Source organism: Enhydra lutris, unplaced genomic scaffold, assembly GCF_002288905.1.
Source record: "Enhydra lutris kenyoni isolate GAN:26980312 unplaced genomic scaffold, ASM228890v2 scaffoldscaffold20, whole genome shotgun sequence".
Taxonomy (NCBI): domain Eukaryota; kingdom Metazoa; phylum Chordata; class Mammalia; order Carnivora; family Mustelidae; genus Enhydra; species Enhydra lutris.
Genome location: NW_019154104.1, coordinates 28,451,889 through 28,465,155, shown reverse-complemented (window position 1 = coordinate 28,465,155; position 13,267 = coordinate 28,451,889). Strand labels below are relative to the sequence as shown.

At 56.2% G+C, this 13,267-nt stretch overlaps 1 protein-coding gene across 4 annotated transcripts in view; it reads left to right on the top strand.

Moving 5' to 3' along the window:
- The window catches only part of LOC111148678 (B-cell CLL/lymphoma 11B), an 88,946-nt gene extending 76,657 nt beyond the window's left edge, over window positions 1–12,289 (top strand). For all 4 annotated transcript variants that reach the window (XM_022505454.1, XM_022505451.1, XM_022505453.1 and 1 more), the window contains one exon: window positions 10,239–12,289. In XM_022505454.1, coding sequence (XP_022361162.1) covers window positions 10,239–12,289 — 2,051 coding nt within the window. The remainder of the gene's footprint in view (window positions 1–10,238) is intronic.
- Window positions 12,290–13,267: the final 978 nt, after the last annotated feature.

The following is a 13,267-nucleotide window of genomic DNA, read 5'->3' as shown; positions in this document are numbered from 1 at the left end:
CTGCCGCCAGGCCCCTCCCCGTGCCCGGCCTCGCCTCCCGCCCCGAGGAAACGCTGACCGGCTGCGGAAGGACGGCGTGTGGCCGGTTTCCCGCCAGGGGCCGTGGCCTCGGTCTCCTCCGCCTGTGGTTGGAGAGATGTGCCGTGCATGTTGAAGAAAACAAAACTAAAAGAAGAAAAGGAGAAGGGGAGGAACCCACCCACCGGAGCAAACCCCAGCTCGGTTGGTTGCTGGTTGGTGGCCCTGGGACCTGGTAACCGTCTCCGCAGCACTCCGGGAGGGGGAGGGGTGGCACGTGAAAGACAGATGAGTCGGTGGTGGGAAAACACTTAGTGATCCAGACGGTGCTCCCCCATTCACACGGTCCAGTTTTCATCCTATAATTGCCTATCATTATACACAATTTAAATATTCAAACATCCTCCACAAACCTTGGGCTAGCATGTTTTTATTACAAATTCAGAACAAGGGAATAACCTTTAACTTCAGAGACAAATGAGACAAATTTACAAGTGCATGTCTGCTGTTTTCTTGTGTTTTATCAATCCCCGCGGAACGGAACACTTTTGCTCTAACGCCACTCTGAACAATATACATATATTACTACTTGTTTGTAGTGTGTGGGTAACGAGTCCCCTCTGCATTAGCTAACCTATAGGACTCGGCGGCGAGGCTCTCCGTAACGTCAATTATCTCCTCCGAGCTAAACGTACACTCCATTAAAGCGAGATTTACTGCCCCTGCAATACTTCTTGGGGTGGAATGTGGAGATTTTCGTGGATTTAAGGAAAGGAAGGAAGCCTGATTCCTGCCTCGCGAAGGAAGTCATGAATAATGGAGAAGAGAGACTTCCTGTGTCAGCCGGAACGCGTGCGTGAAGATACCCACGAGGTGTGCACGCGCCCGCACACACCAGCTCTCACACACACCGGCAGCTCACGCCTGGAGTGGTGGGGTTTTTTTAACCTGTTTATTTCTTAATTCACTCTTTATTTTTCCATTAAATGATAAGGAGGATTTGCTTTCTGCTCCCGCTTCACATTCCTGGCTACATTCCTGTCCCCAGAGTGCTACAGCGTTTTTAGAAAACCTCATATATTTGGAGGGTGTGGGGAGGGGGACAGAACAAAACCACCCAAATAAGTTTATCTCTCAGCCCACCAGAACTCACTGGTGCAGGTCATTTTCAGAGAAGTCTACAGAAAGATTTCAAGGGAATCTGATGATGCATTCATCTATTTTGGGGAAGACATACTATTTCCAGCTGATTTGCGTCCCTTATGTAAAAGGGGGAAGCTCTATAAAGATAATCTTGAGGAATGTGCCGTAGTTTTTTGAGAATGCCGTGAGTGAGTTGCCCCATATAAAATCGTTCCGTGTGTCCTGCCTCCAGCTCTTCTGTCTTACTAGCAAACACTGCTGTTCTCGCCCTTCCCCGAGATGCCCCCGCGGTCAGCAATACTGCTTTGTTTCTGGGGTGGGTGGCCGTTTTCTGAGCCTGAACGGCACACCTGGTCTGACCACAGAATTGAGCAGTTGAAATCAAGACTGTCTGGGGAAATCTGGGGTGCACGGCGCCTGCTGCGGCAGGTCAGTTTTAATACTTCTCTGTTCCACTGACAACCTGGACCACCCTGTTCCTGAAGCTGGATCACGGGCTTAGGAGGTTCAGATGAGAATCTTGCTGGAATAATAGAACTCCTGCTGGAGACAGTGATTTAAGAGCTACCTCGTAGGCTAGTGAGCCCCATAGATTGGATTTTAAATGTCTTCTTTGCATTTTCCAGGCCCTCTGGTTTCATTTCTTTATGTCTTAATGGTTTCACAATTTGGAAAGGGTGGATCTGGTCTCCAAAAGAGCCCTTCAAGGGGTTCCCCTTCATTGGTTGTACTGACATTTTGTTGCATGGAACAGGTTTTGACTCAAGTAGGCCTTGAGTGTGGGTTTGAAAATCTTCATATTTAAAAAAAACATTAGAGCTTGCACCGTGATGGAATCGATAGTGACGGAATTTACCTGGCTCCATTCCTCTGTGTTTTCAGAACCTCCTCAGATTGGTCCGAAACCCCCTTTTCAGTCCCACCTCCTTTTCCTCACCTCCTTCAATCTGGGGTCCCATTTCCATGCCTGTGTGTGTGCAGTTGCCTCTGCAAGGCACGCCTTTGCTTTCCTTTCTCTGCACAGCAGACTCCTGCCTCCTTCTTCCTTCTGACTTCAGCTCCAGGAGCTCCTCCCCAGAGAGGTCTTCCCTGCTCCTCCCCTGCTGTCTGTCTGTCCCTCCTCGGGATCCTGTGCCTCCTATCTCAGCCCCTCCTGGTGACCGTGTGGCCTGAAGCCTCGCTAGAGACGTGCGCACTCCTTAGCTCCTGCACTTGGCCGCGGGCTCCTGAGGACCCTGTAAGCAGACGTACATTGCTGTGTCCCTCCACGCAGCCCGGGCCTGGCCCCAGCAGGTGCTTTCTGTGTCGTAGAGCCAAGGAAGGGGGGACAGAGCAAATGATTACATGATGTGGGACAGATCCTTTCATCTTTTGCTATCGCAGTGCAGTTTCTGGGGTACCAGATGTAGTGTGACCTTGGGTACTGTCCTGAGGCGCCCCTTGGCTTCCTTACAAGAAGGACAAGGACATCTGAGAGCCGTGCCTCTTCTGCACGTTTAATATTCAGCCCTGGGTTTGGCAGTGAGTGTGGACAAGTGAGGACAGCCCTGCACCACAAGCAGGTGTCTGCAATCTCTGGTAGGTGCGTCCCTCCCCGGCTGCGTCTCCCATTTTCCCTCCCCAGGCCTTTCCCTTCAGTGTAGCCCTGAGGGTGCGCGTGCAGTGCCCTCCACCTGCACGCCTTCCCTCCGTGGTCTGGGCAGGGGCCCTCTCCCCGCGTCCGGTTTTCACTCCCCTCCGTGCGGTGTTCCTACCTGGCTGCTTTCTCTCCAGGTGCTCTGAGCTTCCTCCGAGGTCCTGTTCTGCCTTAGCATCCTTTGTGTCCACTCACTCACCCCCACTTCTCAGCCCTTACCTGTGGCCTCCTAGAGGCGAGGGGTCGTGGCCAATCCCTCTGAATCGTGTCTGTCGAGGATGACTGGATAGTGAGATGAAAGAATGAATGAATGAGTGAGTGAATGAATGAACGAGAAAGGCATGTCCCTAGAGCATTTGGGGCACATTTAAATTTCTTTGGGTTCACTCACTTCCCAGGTATAGCTCTTGCTTGAAGCAAGATTCTGTGGTGTTTTTGTGCGCACCTGGCTGCCTCGGGGAATGTTGGAGGCTTGAGCTGGAGGCTGTGGGGGAGGCTGGAGGCTGGGTCTGCCAGCCCTAGTTAACTCCAGGCATAGGAAGCACACAGTGTACCTCTGTCACGGGGTGCTGGCAGGGTCAACGGTCTGTCCCCAAGCTCCGTGAGGCCGAGCGGAGGTTTCCCATCTGTATAAGGTCTTCAGTCTCAGCCTAGAAACCCACGGCATTTCCTGCACGAAGCCGGCAGCTTGCTGGTGTTCGTGGGTGCGGGTGGGGTGGTCTGTGCGCCTGCTCTGGCCCCTCCCCAGGGCCCATGACAGTGGCGGCTGCAGTCTCGTGGAGGGGGCGGCCAGCTGTGTGTCTGGACGTGGCACAGGCTCTGGGCTCAGACCCCGTGTCAGTCTGGGTTCTGTGATCCATAAACCATGGGACCTTCGGTCCTGTACTTAGCTGGGATGAGACTTCATTTCTTTTTTGTATGAAGTCTGGATTAAAACCCACTTGCTAGAGTTTCTGTGAGCATCTGCCTGAGAGGACAGTCTGGCATTGGTGCGTGCAGATCACATGCGCGTTGAACACCCCAAGGTCAAGGACAGATTATGATATTACGTGCGATCAGTATCAGGTGGTTTTTCCCGAAATGCTGGGGGAATACAGTAGCGGTGGTGCTGGGTCTGGAAAGACATTTTTCAGGCAGAGAAGGAAAGGCAGGTAATCTGGACGCAAGGGCTGGCAGGTACCAGCCTGGTTGCAAACATGTGGCCCCAAGGAGAGGGCCGGGGGTGTGAGGGAAAGCTGAGGGCCTCTCGCTTCCCCTGAGCAGCAGGGGATGTGGGAGGATGGGTGGGTGGCCTGCGCGCCCGTCCTGCTGATGCTGTCTTAGAGGGTTGGGCAGTGGCCGTGGCCTGGCGTCCTGTTTGGAGTCCCCTGGTGACTCTCCCACCTAGTTAGTTCAGCCCTGTCTCACCTGGGCCCCCATTTACTGGGCTTCTGTGTACTGGGATCCATGGAGGGCAAAGAGGCAGAGGCACGCCCTGTGTGGTCATGAAGATCTAGAGGATTCCAAGGCCTGAAGGAAGAGCGCAGGCGTGGACTGGCCGTGTCTGCCACGGGGGTGGGGGGCGTGGGTTCTGTGAGCAGAGGCTGGCAGAGCACCCCGGAGACCACACGGGAGCTGGGTGTCACCCCCCGACACCCCCAGGACCAACAAAGCACATCCCTGACTTCTCCGTGAGACGCAATCAGCACGATTTCACCGACTTACTATGGTTCTAGCCCAGAGCTGCCACCTTCACTTTCACGCGGGCTGGGACAAAAGGAAAGGAGCCGAGGCACAGCCATGCCTGGGTGCCCTGGCGGGGGGGGGGGGGGGGCCCTGGTCTGTACACGTTTCTCTCTTGACTGTTACCAGTCAGCATGGGGCTCAAGAGCACAGTCGGCTGGGTGGCCTTTTCCAGGCCTCAGTGTCCTCCTCTGTGAAATGGGGCCAGTGACCATTCTTCCTTCGGGGCTTGTGTGGAGTCTCGGGCGAGGTCAGCCCTGCTTCACTGTGGACAGGCTGTGTAAGGGTTTCATGACGTCTGTGCTTACTGCTGTGGTGACTGTCTCCACAGCTCCCCACCTTGGAGAGAGGCTGAGGGTTGACAGGGTATGTTCAGAACAAGCAGGGGTGGTTCTAGATTTCATAGACGGCCGTGCTCAGAAATGATAGACACACAAGACCTACAAAAACCACTGAGGTGGCCGGCTGACATTTTCTTTCTGGGATCATGAAAGGGGAGACGGTTTTACAACTAATGAGGGGTCCACACATTTTAGGGATAATAGTGATCATAATTACTATCATTTTGGAACAGTGGAGACAATCTTGTTAGCAGCTAGAGATTCGGGAGGAGGACTGGGGGTTGGCCGGTGAACCAAGCCCTCTCCTGGGGTATAGGGGACCTGGGATCCAGCATCCTGCCCCTGCATCTGGGTCCTGGGTCCTGTTGCACTCCACACCCCATCAAGTGGGCTCACTTGCTCTGTAAAACGTCTCCCTCCGGGGGCCAGGCCCGTGGTGGCCTTGATTGGGTTCCATGAAAGGATAATCGGTGCCCTGCACTGAAGGGACACACGGCGTGGAAGGAGAACCTCCTTCTTAGCCATTTTCATCATAAAACAGTGTAGCGAGAGAGATCAGCCCCTGAGGTGGTACTGAGTGCTGGAGAGTGGGCAGGGAGCGAGCCTGGGGTCGGGGAGCTTGAGGAGGGTCACGGCCCCCTCCCTGCTGGCTGTGGGACTCTCCTCTGCTTGCTCTCTGAGCTTCCATTCCCTCTTTCCAGCAGGGGTGCAGCCCTTGCCTGGCGTCCCTCAGGGGCGGGGTGAGTAATGACGACGCTCATGCCAGCAGAGATGCACAAGCAGCTGCGGAGAACTTTGCAAACTGTGGAGGGCTCTGAACACAAGACCCGGTTCTTAGGTCAGCGGCCCACAGTCCGGATTCTAATTTTTGCCTCCAGCTTTGGAGAATGGCCCAGGTGGGATCTCGCCGGTGGCCCCGCATGAGCTGGGGGCCTGGGGGTGTCCTGGCTGTCCCCTCTAAGCAGCAGTGGCTGCTGCATCTCCCATGGGTGCGGGCGCCCTTCCTCATGGCGTCACTTGGCCTTCAGAGAGACCTGTTAAACCAGCGCGCTCAGCTGTGTCCTTTCCATTGAATAATGACTCCGTTAAAGGTGTATTTTTTATTGGACACGATACCTTTATTAGTATTATTAGAGTAACCGGCATAATAAGGAGGAACAATTATTTAAATGCTCATTAAAAAGAAAAAAAGGAACAACAACCCCTCACCACGGAGGGAGACTCCCATCCATTGCAGGAGGGTCCGGTTGCTGTCGGTCCCCAGGCGTCACTGTAAGAAAGGAGGTTCCCTCACAGCGAGCGAGTTTGCACTTCTCTGGAACCTCTCACGCATGAAACCAGCTGCATGAAAAGTCCAGGCAGGTTTTATTACTGCCAGATTCGAACGTGCACCACCAGGTTCAAGGACGGACACCATACACTGAAACCTAGAAAGCCCCACTCAGCCTCTCCATCGTGGTGCTCGATTTCCACGCGGGTCCCCACATGGCAGCTCATTGGGTGTCCCCGGCCCTCTCTAGGGGCAGGGATCTTAGTCCCATTCTACTGATGTGGAAATCGAGGCCCAAAGAGGTTGTGATTTGAGCGACTTCACTGTGCTGGGAATGTCACCCAAGCCCCCATAACCTAGAGACGGCAAGGGGCGTTTCTGGGTGGAGAAAATCCCAAGGACTGCCTTTAGAGCCCGTAGAGCAAAGAAGATCCCGTCTGGGTTTTTGCCAGCCGAGAGTAATGCCGTCTGAGGAAGGAAGCAAAGACAGACGCGGGCCCTGGGCTCGGACTCGCCAGGCCTGATTGTGTGATCGAAGCGCAGCTGACGTTTCTAGGTCTGTAGGCCGGTTTGATGTTGCCGGGGACGTCACTTCAAAACGATCCAGGCATCCACCGCGCACATGGAGCCTCAGCGGCCCCCCGGGCAGCGCGGCGGGAGTGGGTCCTCTCTGGGCTGCCGGCTCAGGGCTTGCCTCACCGAGCCTCCGGCTCACCTCCGGGCAGGTGGCCCTGAGCCTGAGGAAGGGGTGACCTCTGGTCCTGGGATGGGGAGGGGGGCCAACCCTCTCGCCAAGGGTCTCCCATTGCATTTAAAAATGAGCCGCCTGTGACTGGTATGCGGCGAGTGTAAAATATTTAGTGAGTTTTTGAATAGAAAAATGTTCCAAGTGGCTCTTCAAAGACTTCTGACATCGTTCACTTGTTAAAAGTGAGCAGCCCTAGTGCTCAAGGCTACTTCTAGGCAAGAGAGAACCATGAAGTGGTAATATGGAAATGAACATTTTATTAAGGAAAAAAAAAAAAAAAAAGCTGGGGGTAGTGGAAAGAGAGTTGTCTAGGGAGGGCCTTTGAGGGCTGCGAGATTTTAAAAAAAGTCAGAAGCTGTCAGATCCTGGGAAGGCCGTCGCCTGCAGTGAATCTTGCCATCGTGCAAGGGAAGTCAGGGAACCAAAGCGGTTCAGGGGTGCGGGAAAAGAAAGAGCTCACCCCGGCACCAACGGTGGCCCTGAGATCCGATTTGATGGACACGTAGCTCTTCCCCACCTGCTGGTGAATTACGGACAGGTAACTTCCTTCCTGGGCTGCTCCGGAGTTTTAAAAGCGTCTTTTTAAAAAATTTCTTCTTCTTTTTTTTTTTTTTTAAACAAGAAGTGGAAACATCTGAGCTCTTTAGAACATGCAGCTACATGCTTCCCAGCAGCTGCCATTTTGAGTTAAAAAAAGGTTTTAATCGGCCATTTCGGCTGAAGAGCCGTCTTTATTCCTGGCCTGCTGGGGAATTCTGCATTTTCTTCTGTTATCCACATTCCTCACCAGCATAGAACTTTCTAGAAAATACGTGGCCATCAGAACAAGAAAAAGGAAATGCTCTGGAGTGGAAGCCCAAGGAGATGAAGATGATGAACAAAGAGATTGGGGGAAGGGGGTCCCACTTAAACGACGAAGAGCCAGAGCAGCTGTGTACCATAAATCGATTAATTAGAGTTTCCGAAAGCCCAGGTGAAGGGTACAGAAACGCTCTTTAATTTGAAGATCTATGACCTTGTGGGATGTGGCACTTCATTTGTGTTATTAGCTCGTGGGTCAGAAAGGCACATTTTATTTATCTTCTTGTTATTTATTACGTATTTATTCTGTCTTGCTCTAGAAGAGGATTTGAGGAGGGCTCTAAACACCGTGGCTTCTGGCCAGCTCTGAGGCAGAGGGCTCTGCTGTCCCAAGTACATCAACTAATAAGCGAGGACAGGAGGTGGCGTTCTCTCTGCCAGCTGAGGGCCGTACTGGCAGGGAAGGCCCAGGGTTGGCGCCGCCGTACAGCGGGCGCCCCATGAGAAACATGGCGCCCCAGGGCCTTAGGAGACCTCCCTGTCATTTTCCAGCCGGGGAAAAGTCCCCTCGGGGACTCCGGCGTGGGGCACTGAATGGCCCAGATGGAGTAGGTACGCTGGAGAGAGAAAATTGCCGCAGAAGTTCTCCTTGAGCTGTTAGCAAAAGCAGAGTGAAGCCAACCCTGAGGGTCCTTTTTCTTCTCTGGCCTTCCCCCGCCTGCTGTCTTCATCACCACCAAACACGGAGACAGAACCCAGGAGCTGAGAGCCGTCGGATCACTACGAGGCACCCCGCTCCTAAGGCCCGTCTTGGTTTCCAGGGGTGGGTGTTCTGGCCCAGTTGGTTTGGGGGTCTGGGAGGATCTGCACCCTGCCCGCTGGACCCGTCGGCCCCTTTCTGTGACACTCACACCTGGCACGGGGCAGGGAGGTCTCTGCCCTCTGCCGCCATCCCCCCGAACAGGGCACTGGGTCCTTCATTCACTTGGGTTTTACAGCTAAGCCTGAAGCCCCCTGGAAGCATAACTCGGTGTGTGGAAAACAAAAAATAAATCTCTGCGCGGGATCTTGGAAGGTCTTTTGGGAAGAGGCTGTGATAGGGGACCAGGGAGTCTGATGCGACTATACTTGGTCAGTGTTAAAACCTTCCAGGTTCAGGACAGTTTGAAAAAACAAAAGGGATTTTCAAGATTCCGGCTGTGATGTCTTGTTCCCTGTTCCCTCCCCGGCTAGCGAGCGAGCCTGCTGGTGGAAGGCAGGGCCTGCCTGCGCCTGCCCCTTTATAGAAAGCATTAGGAGCAATTCAGACTGGAAAAGCATCGCGCTGCCCCCGGAGTTTGAGGAGGGCGGCTCAAGACAGCTTCTGGACGAAACCGTTCAGCCTCCATTTTGTGGCTGCCTCAGTGATGGACAAAGACAGTAACGTTTCTGGCTCAGTGCCACAAGTGTCCACTAAGATTTGCTCCCGATGTCACCAGAGCCAGTATGTAACAGATCTACACTTGCCACCATTCATTGTGACGGCCCCATCAGATTTGACATTGTCCTGCAGTTAGCATTCCAGCGAAGGACCTCATGTACGCCAGCGGCCCCCTCTCCCTCCCCGGCTCAGGGGCCTGTGGAGGCCGGATTCTACATGGTGGTTAGGGGTGTGTGTGTGAGGCCAGAGGGGGACTGGGGGGCAGTGAGCTTCCTAACATGCTAAATTCCTCCTGTGTAATTCGTGTGTGAATTTGACGGTATGCTGGTGTACGAAACCCTGGCATTTCCTTTAGCTGGAATCCCAAATAGTGCAGAGGTATCAGCCATCTCTCTTTAAAAAGACGTTTGCTGGGCAATTGAGTTTGACTTGGGTTTTTTAGAAACCCCTTGGATCAAATATTGCCTAATCACTGGTTCTCAAGGTGAGGGGGAGCTGTGAGCTGCGGCTTCATACCCCGTCCCCCCGGGGACATGTGGTCAGGCCTGAAGAGGTTTGTGATCCTCCAGCGGGGGTTGGGGGGAGGCAGTTTGACCGGCTTGTAGTGGGCGAGGCCAGGGACGGTGCTGAACATTCTACAAAGCACAGGACCCCCCACCCACACCGCAGAGTCGTCCTGGTCCAGACGTCAGTAGTGCCTTGGTTGACGAAACCTGGGTCTGTCATGGTTGCAGGTGTCCCGGCTATGTTATCGTTGACATCAGGCAGTGTCACAACGCCGCCTCATTTGGCTTCTGAGATGATGGCGATAAGAGCAGCTTTTCTTTGGGGGAGCAGGCCGGGGCCTAGGAACTGCGGGTGCTAGCTGAGGTGGCGAGGCCGATGGGGGCTTTGCCGGGTCTCAACCTCACGGTCCACGCAGCCGGCTTCTTCAGCCCTGCAGTTGGTAGGGGTCTCGGCCTGGGTGACAGGTCGCCGGGCCACGCCCGCTCCAAATGGGCCCCGCGGCCTCCTTCCCAAGCCCTGCTGATCCAGGACTCGCTTCCCGCCCCCCTGCGCCCTCAGGTCTCTGGCCCCGCCGTTTGCGCCCAGTCTGCTTCTCACGCTCTGTCTGCCTTTCTGTCCGTGTGTCTCCCCAGGTAAAGATGAGCCTTCCAGCTACATTTGCACAACATGCAAGCAGCCCTTCAACAGCGCGTGGTTCCTGCTGCAGCACGCGCAGAACACGCACGGCTTCCGCATCTACCTGGAGCCGGGGCCGGCCAGCAGCTCGCTCACGCCGCGGCTCACCATCCCGCCGCCGCTCGGACCCGAGGCCGTGGCCCAGTCCCCGCTCATGAATTTCCTGGGCGACAGCAACCCCTTCAACCTGCTGCGCATGACGGGCCCCATCCTGCGGGACCACCCGGGCTTCGGCGAGGGCCGCCTGCCCGGCACGCCGCCGCTCTTCAGCCCGCCGCCGCGCCACCACCTGGACCCGCACCGCCTCAGTGCCGAGGAGATGGGGCTCGTTGCCCAGCACCCCAGTGCCTTTGACCGAGTCATGCGCCTCAACCCCATGGCCATCGACTCTCCCGCCATGGACTTCTCGCGGCGGCTCCGCGAGCTGGCGGGCAACAGCTCCACGCCGCCGCCCGTGTCGCCGGGCCGCGGCAACCCTATGCACCGGCTCCTGAACCCCTTCCAGCCCAGCCCCAAGTCCCCGTTCCTGAGCACGCCGCCGCTGCCGCCCATGCCCCCCGGCGGCACGCCACCGCCGCAGCCGCCAGCCAAGAGCAAGTCGTGCGAGTTCTGCGGCAAGACGTTCAAGTTCCAGAGCAATCTCATCGTGCACCGGCGCAGCCACACGGGCGAGAAGCCCTACAAGTGCCAGCTGTGCGACCACGCGTGCTCGCAGGCGAGCAAGCTGAAGCGCCACATGAAGACGCACATGCACAAGGCCGGCTCGCTGGCCGGCCGCTCCGACGACGGGCTCTCGGCCGCCAGCTCCCCGGAGCCCGGCACCAGCGAGCTGGCCGGCGAGGGCCTCAAGGCGGCCGACGGCGACTTCCGCCACCACGAGAGCGACCCGTCGCTGGGCCACGAGCCCGAGGAGGAGGACGAGGAGGAGGAGGAGGAAGAGGAGGAGCTGCTGCTGGAGAACGAGAGCCGGCCCGAGTCGAGCTTCAGCATGGACTCGGAGCTGAGCCGCAACCGCGAGAACGGCGGCGGCGGCGTGGCGGGGGTGGCGGGCGCGGGCGGCGTGGGCGGCGCGGCCAAGGCGCTGGCCGACGAGAAGGCGCTGGTGCTGGGCAAGGTCATGGAGAACGTGGGGCTGGGCGCGCTGCCGCAGTACGGCGAGCTGCTGGCCGACAAGCCCAAGCGCGGCGCCTTCCTGAAGCGCGCGCCGGGCGGCGGCGACGCGGGCGACGACGACGACGCGGGCGGCTGCGGCGACGCGGGCCCGGGCGGCGCGGTCAACGGGCGCGGTGGCGGCTTCGCGCCCGGCGCCGAGCCCTTCCCGGGCCTCTTCCCGCGCAAGCCGGCGCCGCTGCCCAGCCCCGGGCTCAACAGCGCGGCCAAGCGCATCAAGGTGGAGAAGGACCTGGAGCTGCCGCCCGCCGCGCTCATCCCGTCCGAGAACGTGTACTCGCAGTGGCTCGTGGGCTACGCGGCGTCGCGGCACTTCATGAAGGACCCCTTCCTGGGCTTCACGGACGCGCGCCAGTCGCCCTTCGCCACGTCGTCCGAGCACTCGTCCGAGAACGGCAGCCTGCGCTTCTCCACGCCGCCCGGGGACCTGCTGGACGGCGGCCTGTCGGGCCGCAGCGGCACGGCCAGCGGGGGCAGCACGCCGCACCTGGGCGGCCCGGGCCCCGGGCGGCCGAGCTCCAAGGAGGGCCGGCGCAGCGACACGTGCGAGTACTGCGGCAAGGTGTTCAAGAACTGCAGCAACCTCACGGTGCACCGGCGGAGCCACACCGGCGAGCGGCCTTACAAGTGCGAGCTGTGCAACTACGCGTGCGCGCAGAGCAGCAAGCTCACGCGCCACATGAAGACGCACGGGCAGATCGGCAAGGAGGTGTACCGCTGCGACATCTGCCAGATGCCCTTCAGCGTCTACAGCACCCTGGAGAAACACATGAAAAAGTGGCACGGCGAGCACTTGCTGACTAACGACGTCAAAATCGAGCAGGCCGAGAGGAGCTAAGCGCGCGGCCCGGCGCCCCGCCGCTGTACAGTGGAACCGCCGCCACCCGAGAGAATGCTGACCCGATGCCTGCGCCCGCGCCGCGCCGCCCCCCGCCCCACCCCGGCCCGGGGCGCAGGGCCCGCGGCGCTCCAACCTAACCTGTGTCTACGAAGTCCTATGGAAACCCGAGGGTTGATAGAGGCAGTAAAAATTGTGGAGCCTTTTAACTGTGCAATAATTTCTGTATTTATTGGGTTTTGTAATTTTTTTGGCATGTGCAGATACTTTTTATTATTATTCTTTCTGTTTAAATTCCTTTAAGAGATTTTGTTGGGTATCCATCCTTTTTTATTTTTTTTGGTTTGTTTTTGGTTTTTTTTTGTTTGTTTGTTTTGTTTGTTTCTGTTTTTTTAAAACCCAGTAGTAGCCTGAGCAATGACTCCCAAGCGATGTAGAAGGGAAGCTTATCTTTTAAATTATAATTTGGGGGGGAGGGCGCTGCTTTTTTGAGATTTAAGCTAAGCATGTGTAATTTCTTGTGAAGAAGCCAACACTTAAATGACTTTTAAAGTTGTTTACTTTGTTTTTTTTAAATTCCTTCTTCTTTTTTTTTTTTTTTTAATTTCCTTCGGTCCTGAAATAAAAAGTGGCATGCTCTTTTTTTTGGGAGGGGAGGGGGTGGATGTACAGCGGATAACAATCTTTAACGTTGTAGCACTTTGTTTCAGAATTGGATTTGAGATGTAGCACTGATGATCTCCTGAGTAACAGAGGCCTTTCCTGTGTTGATTTCAACCTTTACAGCATCCAAGGGAGCTTCTAGTGGTGGGGGAGAGTCAGAGGTCCCCCCTTCCCCCTCCTCTGTCCCCCCACCCCCCAGAAAACTCACCACTGACAGAGAAATAGGAGGTTTTGAGAACTGCCCGGGAGATGGCCCAAAAGCATCTGAGAGTTGTGCATGACCAACAGATACAGTGCTTTTCTTGGAGTGTTCTC